Genomic DNA, 18,507 nt, shown 5'->3' with positions numbered 1-18,507 from the left:
CTCTTATTTCTTCTCATACTCTGGGAGGCCTTCATGTGTTTTTTTTTTTAAGCAAACTATGTGGGCTTTCATATGTCTTGCACTGAGGAGAGGCTTCCGTCGGGCCACTGACAAAGGCCCGACTGGTGGAGGGCTGCAGTGATTGTTGACTTTGTGGAACTTTCTCCCATCTCCACACTGCATCTGTGGATCTCAGCCATAGTGATCTTGGAGTTCTTCTTTACCTCTCTCACCAAGGCTCTTTTCCCACGATAGCTTAGTTTGGCTGGTCAGCCAGGTCTAGGAAGACTTGTGGTCGTCACAAACTTCTATTTATGTATTATGGAGGCCACTATGCTCTTAGGAACATTGAGTACTGCCGAAATTTTGTAACCTTGGCCAGATCTATGCTTTGCCACAATTCTGTCTCTGAGCTCCTTGGCCAGTTTCTTTGACCTCATGATTCTGATTTGGTCTGACTTGCACTGTGAGATGTGAGGTCTTATATAGACAGGTGTGTGCCTTTACAAATCAAGTCCTATCAGTTTATTTAAACACAGCTGGACTCCAATGAAGGAGTAGAACCATCTCAAGAAGGATCACAAGGAAATAGACAGCATGTGACTTAAATATGAGTGTCTGAGCAAAGGGTCTGAATACTTATGACCATGTGATATTTTGGTTTGTTTTTTTAATAAATTTGCAAACATTTCAGGGTTTTTTTTTTCAGTCAAGATGGTGTGCAGAGTGTACATTAATGCGAAAAAAATGTTTTTTTTATTTACCAAATGGCTGCAACGAATCAAATAGTGAAACAATTAAAGCAGTCTGAATACTTTCCGTACCCACTGTACTGTCTTTATTCCACCCATTCTTTTACTTTTTGTCTGTTGGTAGATGTAATATAGGGGGAATGGGGCACCTTTGGCATTTGCAAGATTGTGATAAGTGGTGCCTTCCTGAAATGTTTAGGTCTTTGAAGATGATGGTACCTTTGACACTTAACAGCTACATCACATTGGACAAAACGATGTCTTGTCCCAACGCTGACAGTGATACACAGAGAAGGACATTAGTCAAGTTTCTGGCTATCGTTATCTTCATGAGGCTGAAAATAAAGGGTCTGTCACACTAAGCGATACCGCTAGCAATAGCGCTATAACGTCACTGGTTTTGTGACGTAGCAGCGATATCGCTATGTCTGATACTTACCTCCGACCGCTCCCCCGCTGGTTATCGCTGATCGCGCGAGAACGTCCTGGACCGTTTCTCATCATCAGCTTCCTGCTGGGCTTCCTGCTGTGACGACGAGCGACGCGTGGACGCGGGGGGGCGGGCGTCAGGATCGCCTCGTCTGACAGGTAAGTAGCGACCCCCGACCCCTGCAATGTCGCTGGTGAGATCTGCCTGTGTGGCAGATCACTAGCGACCACTTAGCGATGCATCAGCGATCCTGACCGCGTCATATCGCTGGTCGGGATCGCTGCTACATCGCTAAGTGTGACAGTACCTTAAGTCTCATTCAAGAACACCTTATATGTATTATAGTATTTTTACACTTAAAATGTTCCTTCAAACATTTAAAGGGGTATTAAGTGATCTCCTCCGTTTTTTTGCTTTCTTGTTTCTGGCAGGGTGGGCACTACTCCGAGTGATGGCTCTGGTGAATAGTAGACCTGTAGCATTAGTAGAACGAGAAAGCTCACCACTAGTGATGAGTGAGCGTGCCTGTATACCATCCGAGTATCTTGGGTGTGCTCGATTAATGTTTCAGTCCCCGCTGCTGTTAGGCAATCCCTAATGTCTTGTGGCTGTCCAACGGCCACGAAACATGCAGCTGCAGGGACTTGAACATATTAATCGAGCACTCCAAGATACTCAGATAACATGATATTCAAACACGCTCGCTCATCACTACTCAGCACAAGTTCTGCTAGAATACATTCAGCCATCAGTGGTTTGGTCTCGATTGTGTGCACGATTTTCCCTGTATTTAACAGCAACAGAAAAACCCTTCTTTACAAGTTCTATTTGACCATTTGTTTTAAATACCATTGTCATGGCAGAATGCCCAACCATCACTTCCACCTCTTCTAGTTTAGGTGATGGACAAACCACCTTTAAGGTAACTCTGCAGTAGGCTTGGGACAAGTACAAGTCGTTGCAGTGAAATTAATCTGCACTGCACCTCTTGGAAGGCGCCATTTTCTGAAAAAGCAATACATACACGGCAAGTGATGGCGCATGAGGCATTTTTTACATTCACAGATCCATATGCATGGCCTGTGGGCGATCAGTCTTTAAACCATGTATTATGGATCTGTGTCCTTATTTTAGGAGGCTACTGACCAGTTCTACACTATGATCCTAGAGATTCTTCTACGTCATCAAACTTGCAACAAGACAGAATTACAGATCTGTCGCTTTAAGGCATTACAGTATATATCTGGAATAGCAGCCAGAGAGCTCTGTGCAATGTGTTGGTATCTGAACCGGATTCTGACACACTGCCATTTTAGGAAAGCCTCTTTAGGTTCTCCCACTAGATCACTTCTATGTGCCTTCACATACCAAACTATTGTGCTCTGTACAGACTCCGCAATGTGCATACACAGGCCAGAGATCCCTCGCTATCTGCACAACAGTAACCTATACATTCATTTTACTGATAAACACTGGAGATGCTGCAAGATCCGGTCCATCTTATGTCTGGGGTCAGACAGCAAATGCTTCATAACTGTGGGTATCAGATGGATGCAGGCAGTAATCCATCATGAACTGTTTCTCCTTCATTGGTTGTGTAAGAAGATATGAGGCTTGCTCTATCTGCTGTTACACAACAGAACAAAAGTTGCAAATACCCAGTGGTTCAGATTTACAAACTTATCTGTGTCATACTAACTATTGCCCATAGTAATGTGTAAGGCTGTGTGCACACGCTGCGGATCCCTAGCGGATTTGGCCGCTGCGGATCCGCAGCAGTTTTTGCTGCGGTGTACAGTAGCATTCTAACCCATGGTAAAAAAAACTGCTGTGCAGACGGTGCGGAATTTTCCGTGAGGATTTGCTGCGGTTTCAAAACCGCAGAAAGAATTGACATGTCAATTCTTTCTGCGGATTCCGCTGCGGTTTGCCATCTCCTCCATTGTGGAGATGAAAAACCGCAGGGCAAAACCGCAGGCTAATCCGCAGGTCTTTTGGACCTGCAGATTTACCTGCGGATTTTACAAAATCCGCGCGGCCAAATCCGCAGAGGATTCCGCTGCGTGCGCACGTAGCACAAAAAAAAAACAAAAAAAAACACAAACTGAGTATTACTTACCCTCCCCGGGTGTGGCGAGGTGTCTCCACTACGGCACCGGTCTCATTTGTTTGAGGTCATGTCAACAGTGCTGCAACCAACCACAAAGCTCAGGAGCTCTGCCAATGTACACAATTACAGGGGACAACCCCTTAAAGGTAAACGGTTACCTGATACATGCTGCCCAAACTATGGGCAGCATGAGTCAGACTGGCTGATTAACTGCAGCCAAGCATATTTTTTCTGAAACGTTCTGGCATTTCAAAAGGAAACCGTTTGAAGATCCAGCCAGAGACGAGACAAGTACAGCTCCACCCCAGGCTGACTTCTCCCGACAACGCTGCAGGTGATTGATAGGACTTTCACAAAGGGAGAGACGAATCAATCACATAGCTGCACTGGGAAAAGCCAGCCATGGGTAGAGCCGGACTAGGCTGGTCTTGGATCTATAAACTGTACAATCTCTGAAACACCGGAGCGTTGTAGAGAAAAATATACCTAGGAATTGTGCAAGCCAGGCTCGGATCCATGCTGCCCGCGGTATGGGCCGCATGGATCACCTTACACGTTCCCTTTAATTTGCCTATTGAGGCTGGTTCTGCAGCTATGTATTTGCTGTAATAAAAATTTATTCGTCGAGGGAAAAAACAAACAAACCCTAAACAGCACTTGGATGAAAAATAGCTACCAGTAGAAAGTTATAATGGGAACAATAGTCTGACAGTTAAGGACTAGGGGAAGGTGGGGTGAAAAACAGGGAAAATGTAATTTTTTTCCTAAAAAGAAAAAAAAATAAAATAATCTACAGTCTTCTTCTGAACTAAATCAATTCAAAAGTACCATCATCTAGAGGTTTCAGAGGATATTTTTGAACAACAGAACTGAGGACTAAGGAATTTCCATAACAAACGAGTCCTGAAAATCTGGCAGAACGGATCCTAACAAGACGTTTCCGATTTCTAGATTTGCATCGTTATCTCTTATAGTACAATCTCCAGCTATGGTGCTGCCGGCGCAGGCTATCTGGGCCATTCCTGTTTAGCATTTGCTAAGTATAAAGTGCTGGGCCTCACAGGATAGTTTCTTACTTTCACTAAAAAGGATTAAACCCAAACTAATAGCCTCTTGGCATAAATGTAGTTCTTTGATTGCATAAAGTCGCTGCACTGCAGAGTGGAGCTGTTCTAAGCAAGAGTATTAAGTCAGTGACATAACAAATGGCCACTCTGAATGCAGCGTTTGTCTCAGAGATGGGAATTTAACCTCGACTTCAGCAGAAGGAATGGCCATGAAAAATACATTGAAACACTGTTGTACAGTATATATGAAATATGGGCAGCAATGCCAATGTTACATTATGGCGGACCACACAATATCCAAAAATTACCAATGCAAATAAACAGATCATCTTTCCAACAGTTTCTGCAGTATTTTCTTCATGTGCTTTTTTTCTTTAGTAGAAAAGTTGTATACATGAAGTTAAAAGGTTATGTCCGATGTAAACAAGTCACCAGCTATTTAGAGAATAAGAGATAAGTTATTAATTGGTAAGGGTCCGACCGCACAGGTTAGAAGAATGGGGCACTTCTATCCCCATTAGAATCAAGCGGAATGTGCCTTTTCGACCGCTGCGCCTATCTCTCTCTGAGGGGTCACAAAGATATACTTTACAGGATAGCCAGAAATGGTAGAGAATAAATGGGGCAGAGGACATGCAGCTAATCTGCCACTCCATTCTAAAAGGGCATAAGGGATAAAAATTCACGATTTTGCCAAATGTTGTGGGTCTTGGTTGGACCGAACACATTTTTAACCTTATATTCTAACAGGGAATGGACTTAAATGGGAAACTGACATCTGATACATTGCTGCCTGATCCACAGGCAGGCTACATGATTTCAGCCAGACATGATCAATTCTGAAACACTGCGGCGTTTGAGAAAAATAGTTTAATAGCCACTGGGGACCAAGCCACATGGAAGACTAATCAGACAGGTGGGTTACCTGGTGGGTTCTCATACCCATTCCTCTTTAGTGATAGTTCTCTCCCTATACAAGCAGGGTGAGACCCATCACTCAGGGAAGTGGGCGGGGAGAACCAGACAAGGTACTCATCTGTCCAACTAGTCGATATTGCAGCTTGGGCCTCTGTGACTATTAAACTATACTTTTCTATCAAATACCGCAACATTTCTAAGTTAAACATATATGGCTGAAATCAAGCAGCCAGTGTCTGATACATTCTGCCCGTGGATAGGGCAGCATGTATCCGCCCGTGGATAGGGCAGCATGTATCCGCCCGTGGATTGGGCAGCATGTATCCGCCCGTGGATTGGGCAGCATGTATCCGCCCGTGGATTGGGCAGCATGTATCCGCCCGTGGATTGGGCAGCATGTATCCGCCCGTGGATTGGGCAGCATGTATCCGCTGTCAGGTTCCCTTTAAAGTAAATTATTCATGGAGGAATTGCTTGGGTTTTCTTTGTACAGTGTTCCTTTAACATGAACCTTCAGGAGTAAGAATAAGAATTATGGTGCAAGCTATTGAAAAGATTTAGGAAAGGTATATTGAAGTCAAAATCAAGCACCGATATCTTCAACAAGATGGGATACAAAGACAAGAAAAGCATCTCTCACCCAGCTTGATGTCCCCATCTTGGGTCAGAAGAACATTCCCCGCTTTCAAGTCTCGATGGATGATCTTCATGCTATGAAGGTACGCCAGTGCTTCCAACATCTGTCTGCATATGGCCTGGATCTGAGCTTCTGTCAGCCCACGATCCAATTCTGTCAGCAGAACATAAACCACAAGAATCAGTCACCCCATCCAAATCTTAACCACATGTATAGGAGAGCAGCAAAACAGGAAGCATTTACAAAATAATTAAATCCAAACAATGGTACACCATATAGAATTGGTTGCACAGCAGATGGAAGGGTCTGAGAGTTCCTTGGTATGAATGGAAATTAAAAAAATTGTAAAGCAACTCATTGACCAATGCAGAGGAACATGTCAAAAGTCCCATCACATTAGTATAGATCAGAAGGTCACACTGGTGTGACTTTTAGGTCATCCCTTCCAAGCAATCAATGCACGTGAATTAAGTGGTTTCTGATCTTTAAACTACCTTAAGTGTAAAATTAAGCATTGGAACCGGACTAATCAACCATCACTCAATTAACATCTTAAGGCTAAAGGCCCCTTTACATTTAGCGATGCACCAGCAATCCCGACCACGATATGACCCGGCCAGGATCGCTGGTGCATCGCTAAATGGTCGCTAGTGAGCTGCCACACAGGCAGATCTCACTGGCGATGCAGCAGCGGTCGCACTTACCTTTCAGACGCGGCGAGTGTGACAGTCTTCCGCCTGCGTCCATGGCTCACTCGTCGGCACCAGCAGGAAGCCGACGACGAGAAATGGACCAGGCCAATCTCGCGCGATCAGCTATAGCCAGTGGGGGAGCCGGTCGGAGGTAAGTATCACATGTAGCGATATCGCTAGCAATATCACTGCTGCGTCACAAAATCGGTGACGCTTTAGCGATATTGCTAGCGATATCGCTATGTGTAAAGCCCCCTTAAGGCTTTATTCACACTATTTTATAAAGCATGCCCTGATGCTGGGTCCATGATGCTTCCAATGAATCCAAATGGTGACTGATGGACCCCATTTACCTTAAAGAGGTAAAGACACCTGGTCAAAAGTATCCAGTTTGTTTTTATTTTAGTGCCACTAACCCCTTAAGTATTGCACTTTAAAAAAAAAATCCTTCATACGGTTTGAGTTATGAGCTTTTTTTGTAGTTCTAATTTTATGGAGTTTACAAAAGGGCGAGTCTTTCAGCATTCTCTGGGACTTGCCTTCTAGATGCTTTGCATAATTACTCTGCAAGCAACACCCCCCTTGGAAACACCATAAAAATTAAAAAAAATATAAAAAGGCCCATATCTCTGGGAGTGGGAACAGATCCCCAGCCTTGCCCATGTTTTGCTACCTCATACACTGGAATTTCACTTTTTTTTTTTTTTTTTTTTTTTTTTTGAGGGTTTGGATCAGTTCATGTAAAGAAGATGCCTACAACTGAGAACATTTGGTTTTCTTGTTATTGTGGTGCAAACAAAATATTACAAAATAATTGAAAACTTCAGTGTGCCTAATTATTCACCTCCCTAAAAAGTGAGTACTTTGTAGAGCCTCCTTTTGCTGCAATTACAGCTGCAAGTTGCTTTGGATAAGTCTATGAGCATTCCACTTGGATTTTTGTCCATTCCTCAAGGCAAAACTGTTCAAGCTCCTTCAAGTTAGATGGTGTTCCCTGGTGAACTGCAATTTTAAAGTCTGACCATAGATTCTCAAATGGATTAAGGTCTGTGCTTTGGATAGGTCATTCAAGAACATTTACATGTTTCCCCTTCAACCACTTGAGTTTGGCTTTAGCAGTATCCTTTGGGTCATTGTCTTGTTGGAAGGCAAACCTCTGTCTCAGCCTCAAATCACTGACAAACCAGTTTTGCTCTAGAATATTCCTGTATTTTGCACCATCCATCTTCCTCTCTCGACTCATACAATCTTCCCTGTCCCTGCTGCCGAAAAACATCCCAACAGCATGACGCTGCCACCACCATGTTTTCCTGTGGGGATGGTGTTTTTGGGGTGATAAGGTGTGCTGGTTTGGCGCCAGACATGGTATTTACCTTGGTGGGTGTCTCCCACGTCTTTTGGCAAACTGAAAATGAGCCTTACAGTGGTATGTGTTTCTGTTCGTTAGGACAGATATGCCAATCATTGCTTCCACTGCAGCTCTTTCAAGTTTACCTTTGGTGTCTGTGCTAGCGCTCTGATTAATGCCCTCCTTGCCTTGGCTGAGAGTTTTGGTGGGCGAGCCTATCTTGGCAGGTTTGTTGTGGTACCATGTTCTTTCCATTTCAGGATGATGGATTTGATGGTGCTCAGGAGGCTTGTCTGAGATTGGGATATTCGATTTAAATTTTTTCATAGCCCAACCCTGACTTGCACTTCAACAACTTTGTCCCTGACTTGTTTGGAGATCTCCTTGGTCTTTATGGTGTTTGGTTAGTGGTGCCTCTTGCTTAATGGTGTTGCAGCCTTGGGAGCCATTCGTAAAATGTGTGCATATACTGACACTTAAGGGGGTTTTACACATAGCGATATCGCTAGCAATATTGTTAAAGCATTACCGATTTGGTGACGCAGCAGCGATATCGCCATGTGTGATACTTACCTCCGACCGGCTCCCCCGCTGGTTATCGCTGATCGCACAGCTCGATTTCTCGTCGGGCGCTTCCTGCTGGCGCCGACGAGCGACGCGTGGACGGGAGGACGTCAGGATCGCCTCGCCTGAAAGGTAAGTAACGACCGCTGTATCGCTGCTGCATCGCTGTGAGATCTGCTTGTGTGGCAGCTCACTAGCGACCATTTAGCGATGCACCAGCGATCCTGACCGGGTCGTATCGTGGTCGGGATCGCTGGTGCATCGCTAAATGTAAAGGGGCCTTTAGATTGCACTCAGGTTGACTTCCTTTCAGCAAGCATGTGACTTATGAAGGCAATTACTTGCAACAAAAGATTTTAGGGGCTTCAGAGCAAAAGGGGTGAATACATATGCACGACAATTTTCAGGTATTTAATCCCATAAGTTTATGCGTATATTTTTCTCATTTCACTTCACCAACTTGGACTATTTGGTTGCTGATGCATGGCACACAGGTTGTAATGTAACAAAATAGGTAAAAATCAAAGGGTGAGGGTGTGTGAAAACTTTTGCAAGCCACTCTGGGTGGGAACACAGGCTAAGTGATGAAAGTTTTGTTTCTCATTTTCGTTTTCAAGCAATAAGGTCGTGTAGCTCATCTTACCTTTATTGAAAATAAATAAAATGAGCAATGAAGGTTCTCAACGTTGTGTATGACAAGTCAGATCAAAGTTTTAGTTAAATGAATAAAATGCTGCTGAAGTGATTTGCACAGACAATGTAGATTTCTTAAAATGGAACTTCAGACTTTTTATATATATATATATATATATATATATATATATATATATATATATATATCCTACAAGTAGTATTCAACCCCCTGCAGATTTAGCAGGTTTGATAAGATGCAAATAAGTTAGAGCCTTCAAACTTCACACAAGAGCAGGATTTATTAACAGATGCATAAATCTTACAAACCAAAAAGTTATGTTGCTCAGTTAAATTTTAAACATACAAGTGTGGGTCTTCAACCCCTAGGTTTAATATTTTGTGGAATAACCCTTGTTTACAATTACAGCTAATAATCGTCTTTTATAAGACCTGATCAGGCCGGCACAGGTCTCTGGAGTTATCTTGGCCCACTCCTCCATGCAGATCTTCTCCAAGTTATCTAGGTTCTCTGGGTGTCTCATGTGGACTTTAATCTTGAGCTCCTTCCACAAGTTTTCAATTGGGTTAAGGTCAGGAGACTGACTAGGCCACTCCAACACCTTGATTTTTTGCCTCTTGAACCAGGCCTTGGTTTTCTTGGCTGTGTGCTTTGGGTCGTTGTCTTGTTGGAAGATGAAATGACGACCCATCTTAAGATCCTTGATGGAGGAGCGGAGGTTCTTGGCCAAAATCTCCAGGTAGGCCGTGCTATCCAAATTCCCATGGATGCGGACCAGATGGCCAGGCCGCTTGGCTGAGAAACAGCCCCACAGCATGATGCTGTCACCACCATGCTTGACTGTAGGGATGGTATTCTTGGGGTCGTATGCAGTGCCATCCAGTCTCCAAACGTCACGTATGTGGTTGGCACCAAAGATCTCGATCTTGGTCTCATCAGACCAGAGAACCTTGAACCAGTCTGTCTCAGAGTCCTCCAAGTGATCATGAGCAAACTGTAGACGAGCCTTGACATGACGCTTTGAAAGTAAAGGTACCTTACGGGCTCGTCTGGAACGGAGACCATTGCGGTGGAGTACGTTACTTATGGTATTGACTGAAACCAATGTCCCCACTGCCATGAGATCTTCCCGGAGCTCCGTCCTTGTAGTCCTTGGGTTAGCCTTGACTCTTCGGACAAGCCTGGCCTCGGCACGGGAGGAAACTTTCAAAGGCTGTCCAGGCCGTGGAAGGCTAACAGTAGTTCCATAAGCCTTCCACTTCCGGATGATGCTCCCAACAGTGGAGACAGGTAGGGTCACTCCTTGGAAAGGGTTTTGTACCCCTTGCCAACGTTGTGACCCTTCACGATCTTGTCTCTGATGGCCTTGGAATGCTCCTTTGTCTTTCCCATGTTGACCATGTATGAGTGCTGTTCACAAGTTTGGGGAGGGTCTTAAATAGTCAGAAAAGGCTGGAAAAAGAGATAATTAATCCAAACATGTGAAGCTCATTGTTCTTTGTGCCTGAAATACTTCTTAATACTTTAGGGGAACCAAACAGAATTCTGGTGGTTTGAGGGGTTGAATAATAAATGACCCTCTGAATAAACTTTTCACAATTTAAAAAAAAAATAAACAAAGAAATAACATTCTTTTTTGCTGCAGTGCATTTCACACTTCCAGGCTGATCTACAGTCCAAATGTCACAATGCCAAGTTAATTCCAAATGTGTAAACCTGCAGGGGGTTGAATACTACTTGTAGGCACTATATATATACAGTGGGGAAAAAAAGTATTTAGTCAGTCAGCAATAGTGCAAGTTCCACCACTTAAAAAGATGAGAGGCGTCTGTAATTTACATCATAGGTAGACCTCAACTATGGGAGACAAACTGAGAAAAAAAAATCCAGAAAATCACATTGTCTGTTTTTTTTTTCATTTTATTTGCATATTATGGTGGAAAATAAGTATTTGGTCAGAAACAAGCAATCAAGATTTCTGGCTCTCACAGACCTGTAACTTCTTCTTTAAGAGTCTCTTCTTTCCTCCACTCATTACCTGTAGTAATGGCACCTGTTTAAACTTGTTATCAGTATAAAAAGACACCTGTGCACACCCTCAAACAGTCTGACTCCAAACTCCACTATGGTGAAGACCAAAGAGCTGTCAAAGGACACCAGAAACAAAATTGCAGCCCTGCACCAGGCTGGGAAGACTGAATCTGCAATAGCCAACCAGCTTGGAGTGAAGAAATCAACTGTGGGAGCAATAATTAGAAAATGGAAGACATACAAGACCTCTGATAATCTCCCTCGATCTGGTGCTCCACGCAAAATCCCACCCCGTGGGGTCAGAATGATCACAAGAACGGTGAGCAAAAATCCCAGAACCACGCGGGGGGACCTAGTGAATGAACTGCAGAGAGCTGGGACCAATGTAACAAGGCCTACCATAAGTAACACACTACGCCACCATGGACTCAGATCCTGCAGTGCCAGACGTGTCCCACTGCTTAAGCCTGTACATGTACGGGCCCGTCTGAAGTTTGCTAGAGAGCATTTGGATGATCTAGAGGAGTTTTGGGAGAATGTCCTATGGTCTGATGAAACCAAACTGGAACTGTTTGGTAGAAACACAACTTGTCGTGTTTGTAGGAAAAAGAATACTGAGTTGCATCCATCAAACACCATACCTACTGTAAAGCATGGTGGTGGAAACATCATGCTTTGGGGCTGTTTCTCTTCAAAGGGGCCAGGACGACTGATCCGGGTACATGAAAGAATGAATGGGGCCATGTATCGTGAGATTTTGAGTGCAAACCTCCTTCCATCAGCAAGGCCATTGAAGATGAAACGTGGCTGGGTCTTTCAACATGACAATGATCCAAAGCACACCGCCAGGGCAACGAAGGAGTGGCTTCGTAAGAAGCATTTCAAGGTCCTGGAGTGGCCTAGCCAGTCTCCAGATCTCAACCCTATAGAAAACCTTTGGAGGGAGTTGAAAGTCCGTGTTGCCAAGCGAAAAGCCAAAAACATCACTGCTCTAGAGGAGATCTGCATGGAGGAATGGGCTAACATACCAACAACAGTGTGTGGCAACCTTGTGAAGACTTACAGAAAACGTTTGACCTCTGTCATTGCCAACAAAGGATATACAGTGCCTACAAGTAGTATTCAACCCCCTGCAGATTTAGCAGGTTTACACATTCGGAATTAACTTGGCATTGTGACATTTGGACTGTAGATCAGCCTGGAAGTGTGAAATGCACTGCAGCAAAAAAGAATGTTATTTCTTTGTTTAATTTTTTTTTAAATTGTGAAAAGTTTATTCAGAGGGTCATTTATTATTCAACCCCTCAAACCACCAGAATTCTGTTTGGTTCCCCTAAAGTATTAAGAAGTATTTCAGGCACAAAGAACAATGAGCTTCACATGTTTGGATTAATTATCTCTTTTTCCAGCCTTTTCTGACTATTTAAGACCCTCCCCAAACTTGTGAACAGCACTCATACATGGTCAACATGGGAAAGACAAAGGAGCATTCCAAGGCCATCAGAGACAAGATCGTGGAGGGTCACAAGGCTGGCAAGGGGTACAAAACCCTTTCCAAGGAGTTGGGCCTACCTGTCTCCACTGTTGGGAGCATCATCCGGAAGTGGAAGGCTTATGGAACTACTGTTAGCCTTCCACGGCCTGGACAGCCTTTGAAAGTTTCCTCCCGTGCCGAGGCCAGGCTTGTCCGAAGAGTCAAGGCTAACCCAAGGACAACAAGGAAGGAGCTCCGGGAAGATCTCATGGCAGTGGGGACATTGGTTTCAGTCAATACCATAAGTAACGTACTCCACCGCAATGGTCTCCGTTCCAGACGAGCCCGTAAGGTACCTTTACTTTCAAAGCGTCATGTCAAGGCTCGTCTACAGTTTGCTCATGATCACTTGGAGGACTCTGAGACAGACTGGTTCAAGGTTCTCTGGTCTGATGAGACCAAGATCGAGATCTTTGGTGCCAACCACACACGTGACGTTTGGAGACTGGATGGCACTGCATACGACCCCAATAATACCATCCCTACAGTCAAGCATGGTTGTGGCAGCATCATGCTGTGGGGCTGTTTCTCAGCCAAGCGGCCTAGCCATCTGGTCCGCATCCATGGGAAGATGGATAGCACGGCCTACCTGGAGATTTTGGCCAAGAACCTCCGCTCCTCCATCAAGGATCTTAAGATGGGTCGTCATTTCATCTTCCAACAAGACAACGACCCAAAGCACACAGCCAAGAAAACCATGGCCTGGTTCAAGAGGCAAAAAATCAAGGTGTTGGAGTGGCCTAGTCAGTCTCCTGACCTTAACCCAATTGAAAACTTGTGGAAGGAGCTCAAGATTAAAGTCCACATGAGACACCCAAAGAACCTAGATAACTTGGAGAAGATCTGCATGGAGGAGTGGGCCAAGATAACTCCAGAGACCTGTGCCGGCCTGATCAGGTCTTATAAAAGACGATTATTAGCTGTAATTGCAAACAAGGGTTAATCCACAAAATATTAAACCTAGGGGTTGAATAATAATTGACCCACACTTTTATGTTTAAAATTTATTAAAATTTAACTGAGCAACATAACTTTTTGGTTTGTAAGATTTATGCATCTGTTAATAAATCCTGCTCTTGTGTGAAGTTTGAAGGCTCTAACTTATTTGCATCTTATCAAACCTGCTAAATCTGCAAGGGGTTGAATACTACTTGTAGGCACTGTATCACAAAGTATTGAGATGAAATTTTGTTTCTGACCAAATACTTATTTTCCACCATAATATGCAAATAAAAGGAAAAAAAAACAGACAATGTGATTTTCTGGATTTTTTTTTCTCAGTTTGTCTCCCATAGTTGAGGTCTACCTATGATGTAAATTACAGACGCCTCTCATCTTTTTAAGTGGTGGAACTTGCACTATTGCTGACTGACTAAATACTTTTTTTCCCCACTGTGTATGTATATGGAAAATAAAAAAAATAAAAATATATATATATATATATATATATATATATATATATATATATATATATATATATATATATATATATATATATATATTTTTTTTTTATTTTCCATTCATGGTGTACTTTGGTTCAGTTAGGTCATGCGACGCTGTAGTGAGCCGACTGGAGACAACTTCAGTCACATGTTACAGGAGAGGGATCGGGGGAGCGCTGGAAACGGCAGAACGTGGCAACTGGTAATTATTTTCATGCAGTCATTTAACATACATTACTGATAGCTAATGGATGGGAAAGAACAATCAAACAAAAAAAAAAACAAAACACGCTGGAGTTGTACTTTAAATCCAAAAAACTACCATTGGCTGAAGATGATTAAAGTGCACCTGTCACCTGTTTTGGCCGCTATGAGTAAAATGCGGACGCTGCCTTTCAGGGCTTATCTATACTGCATTCTATAATGCTGTATATCTGCCCCCGGTCCGACCTGAAAGATAAGAAAACGGTAATTAGACCTACCGGTAATTGTGTTTCTAGGAATCCATCCTGACAGCACACTTGGAGGACGTCCTTCTCATCCACAGTGGGACAGGAAACCACGAGAGTTTAAAAGGACCCTCCCCCTACCATCCCACAGTGATTTCACAAAGTAACACCTCTGGATGGATTCAACAAAAATTTTTATTTAAACCAACATTTTCCATACACGTTACATCACAATTGCATGGATGCGTTTGTCGGGAGGGAACTAATAGTGCTGTCAGGATGGATTCCTGGAAACACAATCACCGGTAGGTCTAATTACAGTTTTCCAGGTCACCACCTGACAGCACACATGGAGTAGTACCAAAGAATATTGGTCCTAGGGTGGGACTACCGCGTGGAGTACCTTTCTCCCAAAAGCCACCCGTGCAGAGGTCACGTCTAATTTATAGTGTTTAGAGAACGTACTGAGACTGGCCCAAGATGCGGCTCTGCAGATTTTTTCTGCCAAGGCTCCGCCCCTCTCTGCCCATGATGTGGCCATGGCCCTAGTTGAGTGGGCTCTAAGGCTCCCCGGGGGGCTCTGACCCTGTGCTCTATACGTTGTGCTAATAACGGATTTAATCCACCTTGCTATTGTGGATTTCGATGCCTTTTTCCTCTTATTAGGGCCTCTGAACTGGACAAAGATTACTATCCTGCCTCCAAGGCCTGGTTGCATCCTGGTACCTGAGCACTGTTTCCCTGACATCCAGGTTATGGTAAGCTTCCTGCTTGATATTTTTAGGAACCTGACAAAATGAGGGGAGCACTACCTCCTGATTCATGTTCGAGTCTGAGACCACCTTGGGGAGAAAAGCCGGGTCGAGTTTTAGGACTAACCGGTCGTCAAATATTTGTAAGTAGGGATCCTGAACTGATAGGGCCTGAAGTTCCCCTAATCTTTTGGCTGACGTAACAGACACCAAGAACGCTGTCTTCAGAGAGAGGTTACCGATAGTTATTTCTACCCCTAGCTGGTATGGCTGTCTACATAGCGCGTTAAGGACTAGGTTAAGGTCCCAAGGAGGGACAGTCCTTATCAAGGGCTTAAGTCTCTGCACAGCCCTTGAAAACCGGGCTATCCAGGGGTGAGATGATAGGGTTGTGTTATGAATGAGTCCCAGGAGGAGGAGAAAACAAAAATACAAGCCAAGTCCAGAAAACCGGAGAGATTGGTAGCTATCGGATTGCAGACCCCTGATCCTATACACCACAACTAACAGTAGCCGTGGGGGGTTCCTACGGTGCCCTAGACCCCTCGTCACAGCAGGAGAACTACATAAGCCTACAGAAGGAAAGGGGAAATCTAAACTGCCCCAGAGCAGACCCCAAAGCAATAGACAGCCCCCAACATGCATTGGCGGTGAAAAACAGATGAAAACACAAACACTGACAGAAAGACAGGCTGAGCAAACGATGGGGCCCAACTAACTAGATAGGACAGGACAGAAAAGAAGCTGGCTGCAATCCGCAAAAAACCCTAACAAAAATGTCCCAACCGTCTGATAGGGAAAAAGGCCCTGAAGTCTCTAGACTTCAAAATCACTACATCAGCACTCAGGTATATTCTGAAAACAGAGCAAAGAGATCAACTGATCAGAGACAAAAATGGAATTCAGCCAGTCCCAACCAGGACTGGCTGAACACAAACACTAAGGAAACCAGACAAAATCTCATGGAATAACAGCAGGGCAAAAACTTAACCTTTAGTAGACAGGAACTAAGCTGGATGCAAGAGCTCAGAGCAGAAAGGATCACCAGCAGCCCTGCAGGGCGTCGGCTGCCTTATATCCACTCAAATTCCAGATGTCCAATCACACTCCGCCTGTTCAGATGACAGGATCTTCCCACCCCAATCAATTTCACTACCTCTATTCACCAGCAGAGGGAGTTCATCAGACATCAAAGGTGAAGGGGAGAATGAACTCACAACAGGGTTGTGTCATAGAACACGCTTAAGGCCGCAATCTGCACTCAGGGTGCTGGGCCTGAGGCCCTTTTTGAACCCTGCCTGTAAGAAGTCAAGGATCTTCGGGATCTGGGGTTGGTCAGTTTCGACTGTCGCCTCTCCACAAAAGCTGCAAAATTTTTTCAAAATTTTGTTATATATTGCTGCTGTTACGGGCTTCCTACTTGCTTGTAGAGTGGTTATAACTTCATCCGAAAGACCCTTTGTTCTTAGGATCTGCCGCTCAGGATCCAGGCTGATAGCTTGAGGGCTTCTGGCCTTTTGTGGAAGACCGGACCCTGGTGAAGGTGGTCTTTTTTTGGCAGAAGAATGGGATCTTCCCGTGATATCTTCTTGAGCAGAGGAAACCAGCTTCTTCTTGGCCAATAGGGAACCACCAATATGACCCTGGCTCTGTCCTCGTAGATCTTCCTGAGAACCCTTGGAATGAGAGCTAGAGGCGGGAAGGCGTACAGTAGGCCCCTGTTCCAGGACTGCGATAGAGCATCTATCCCTGTCGGGTTTCCTGCCGGGTTTAGGGAGAAAGCTTTGACCTTTGTATTCCCCTTGTCCGCAAACAGGTCTATTTCTGGTTGTCCCCAGCGATCGCACAGGCTGCTGAACACTTCTTCGTTGAGTTCCCAGTCCGTTGCGGTTATTCTTCTTCTGCTGAGAAAGTCCACCACCTGGTTGCTGGTGCCCTCCAGATGTACTGCTGAGATTGAGAGGACCTCTCTTTCTGCCCATCTGAAGATCTGCTCTGCTAAGCCCTGTAGTGCCGGAAGTTTCTGTCCGCCCTGATGGCGGAGAAAGGCTACTGTCGTGGTATTGTCCGAAAATATCTTGACGTGCTTGTTCTTCACCCGAGGCCAGGAAACGAGTAATACCGTCCAGACCGCAAGTAGCTCTCTGAAGTTGGAGGACCTGTTGCTGTCCTCCCGACTCCATCGCCCCTGATAGTACTCTCCTCCGATGTGTCCCCCACAGCCATACAGACTTGCGTCCGTGGTTACTACGATCTCTGGGGACTGAATCCATGAGACACCGGTTTTAAGGTTTCTTGGGACGGTCCACCACAGCAGCGACCTTCTGACCTGGGGAATTAATTGCATCTTCTTGTTTAGTGAGCCTTGCCTTCTGTCCCAGGACGCTAGGACTAGCTGTTATAGTCTGCGGGAGTGGAACTGACTCCATCTGACACAGGAGATACACGAAGTCATCAGCCCCAGAATCCTCATTGCGTCTCTGATCGACACCCGATTCTTTAAGAACTGGCAGATCATCTTTGGTATGCTGGTCTGCTTTTCTTCTGGAAGATAGGAGATTCTTCTTACCGAATCCAGCTTGGGTATAAGATCTGATTTTGACCAATTTATTATCCAACCCAACCTTTGCAGTGTGGCGATTGAGGACTGACCGTCGACTCTGAGCTGGGCTGCTGAATCTGCTACGATCAAGAAGTCGTCTAAGTACGGGACCACCGTGATGTTTTGGGCTCTTAGGTAGGCCACAACCTCTACCATTACCTTTGTGAAAACTCTTGAGGCTGATGCTAGGCCGAAGGGGAGACAGCGAAACTGGTAGTGGTGAACCCTGCCCTCCTTTTCGACCGCAAACCTGAGATATTTTTGGTTGTCTGGGTGGATGGGGACATGGTAATATGCGCTTTTTAGATCTAAAGTGCACATTACCACCGCTTCTCCCAGGAGCGGAATCGTGGATCTTATTGATTCCATCTTGAAGCGTTTGTATGATACCCACTTGTTTAAGGGCTTGAGATTTATTATGGTCCTGGTCTCCCCCTGACTTTTTTTTTTTTTTTATCGCGAAGAGGCTCGAGTAGTGTCCCCTTCCCTCTTCTTCCGTGGGAACTGGTATGATTGCCTCCATTTCT

The 18,507-nt window shown here is 44.6% G+C and overlaps 1 protein-coding gene across 1 annotated transcript in view; it reads right to left on the bottom strand.

The window, feature by feature from the left end:
- STK10 (serine/threonine kinase 10) overlaps positions 1–18,507 on the bottom strand; it is a 143,717-nt gene that overhangs the window by 69,269 nt on the left and 55,941 nt on the right. Inside the window, exon 4 of the mRNA XM_073575220.1 lies at positions 5,918–6,067. Coding sequence (XP_073431321.1) covers positions 5,918–6,067 — 150 coding nt within the window. The remainder of the gene's footprint in view (positions 1–5,917; positions 6,068–18,507) is intronic.

This window comes from Dendrobates tinctorius, unplaced genomic scaffold (genome assembly GCF_039654945.1).
Source record: "Dendrobates tinctorius isolate UK_male_01 unplaced genomic scaffold, ASM3965494v1 ptg000043l, whole genome shotgun sequence".
Lineage (NCBI taxonomy): Eukaryota > Metazoa > Chordata > Amphibia > Anura > Dendrobatidae > Dendrobates > Dendrobates tinctorius.
This window is presented reverse-complemented; position numbering and strand designations above follow the sequence as displayed.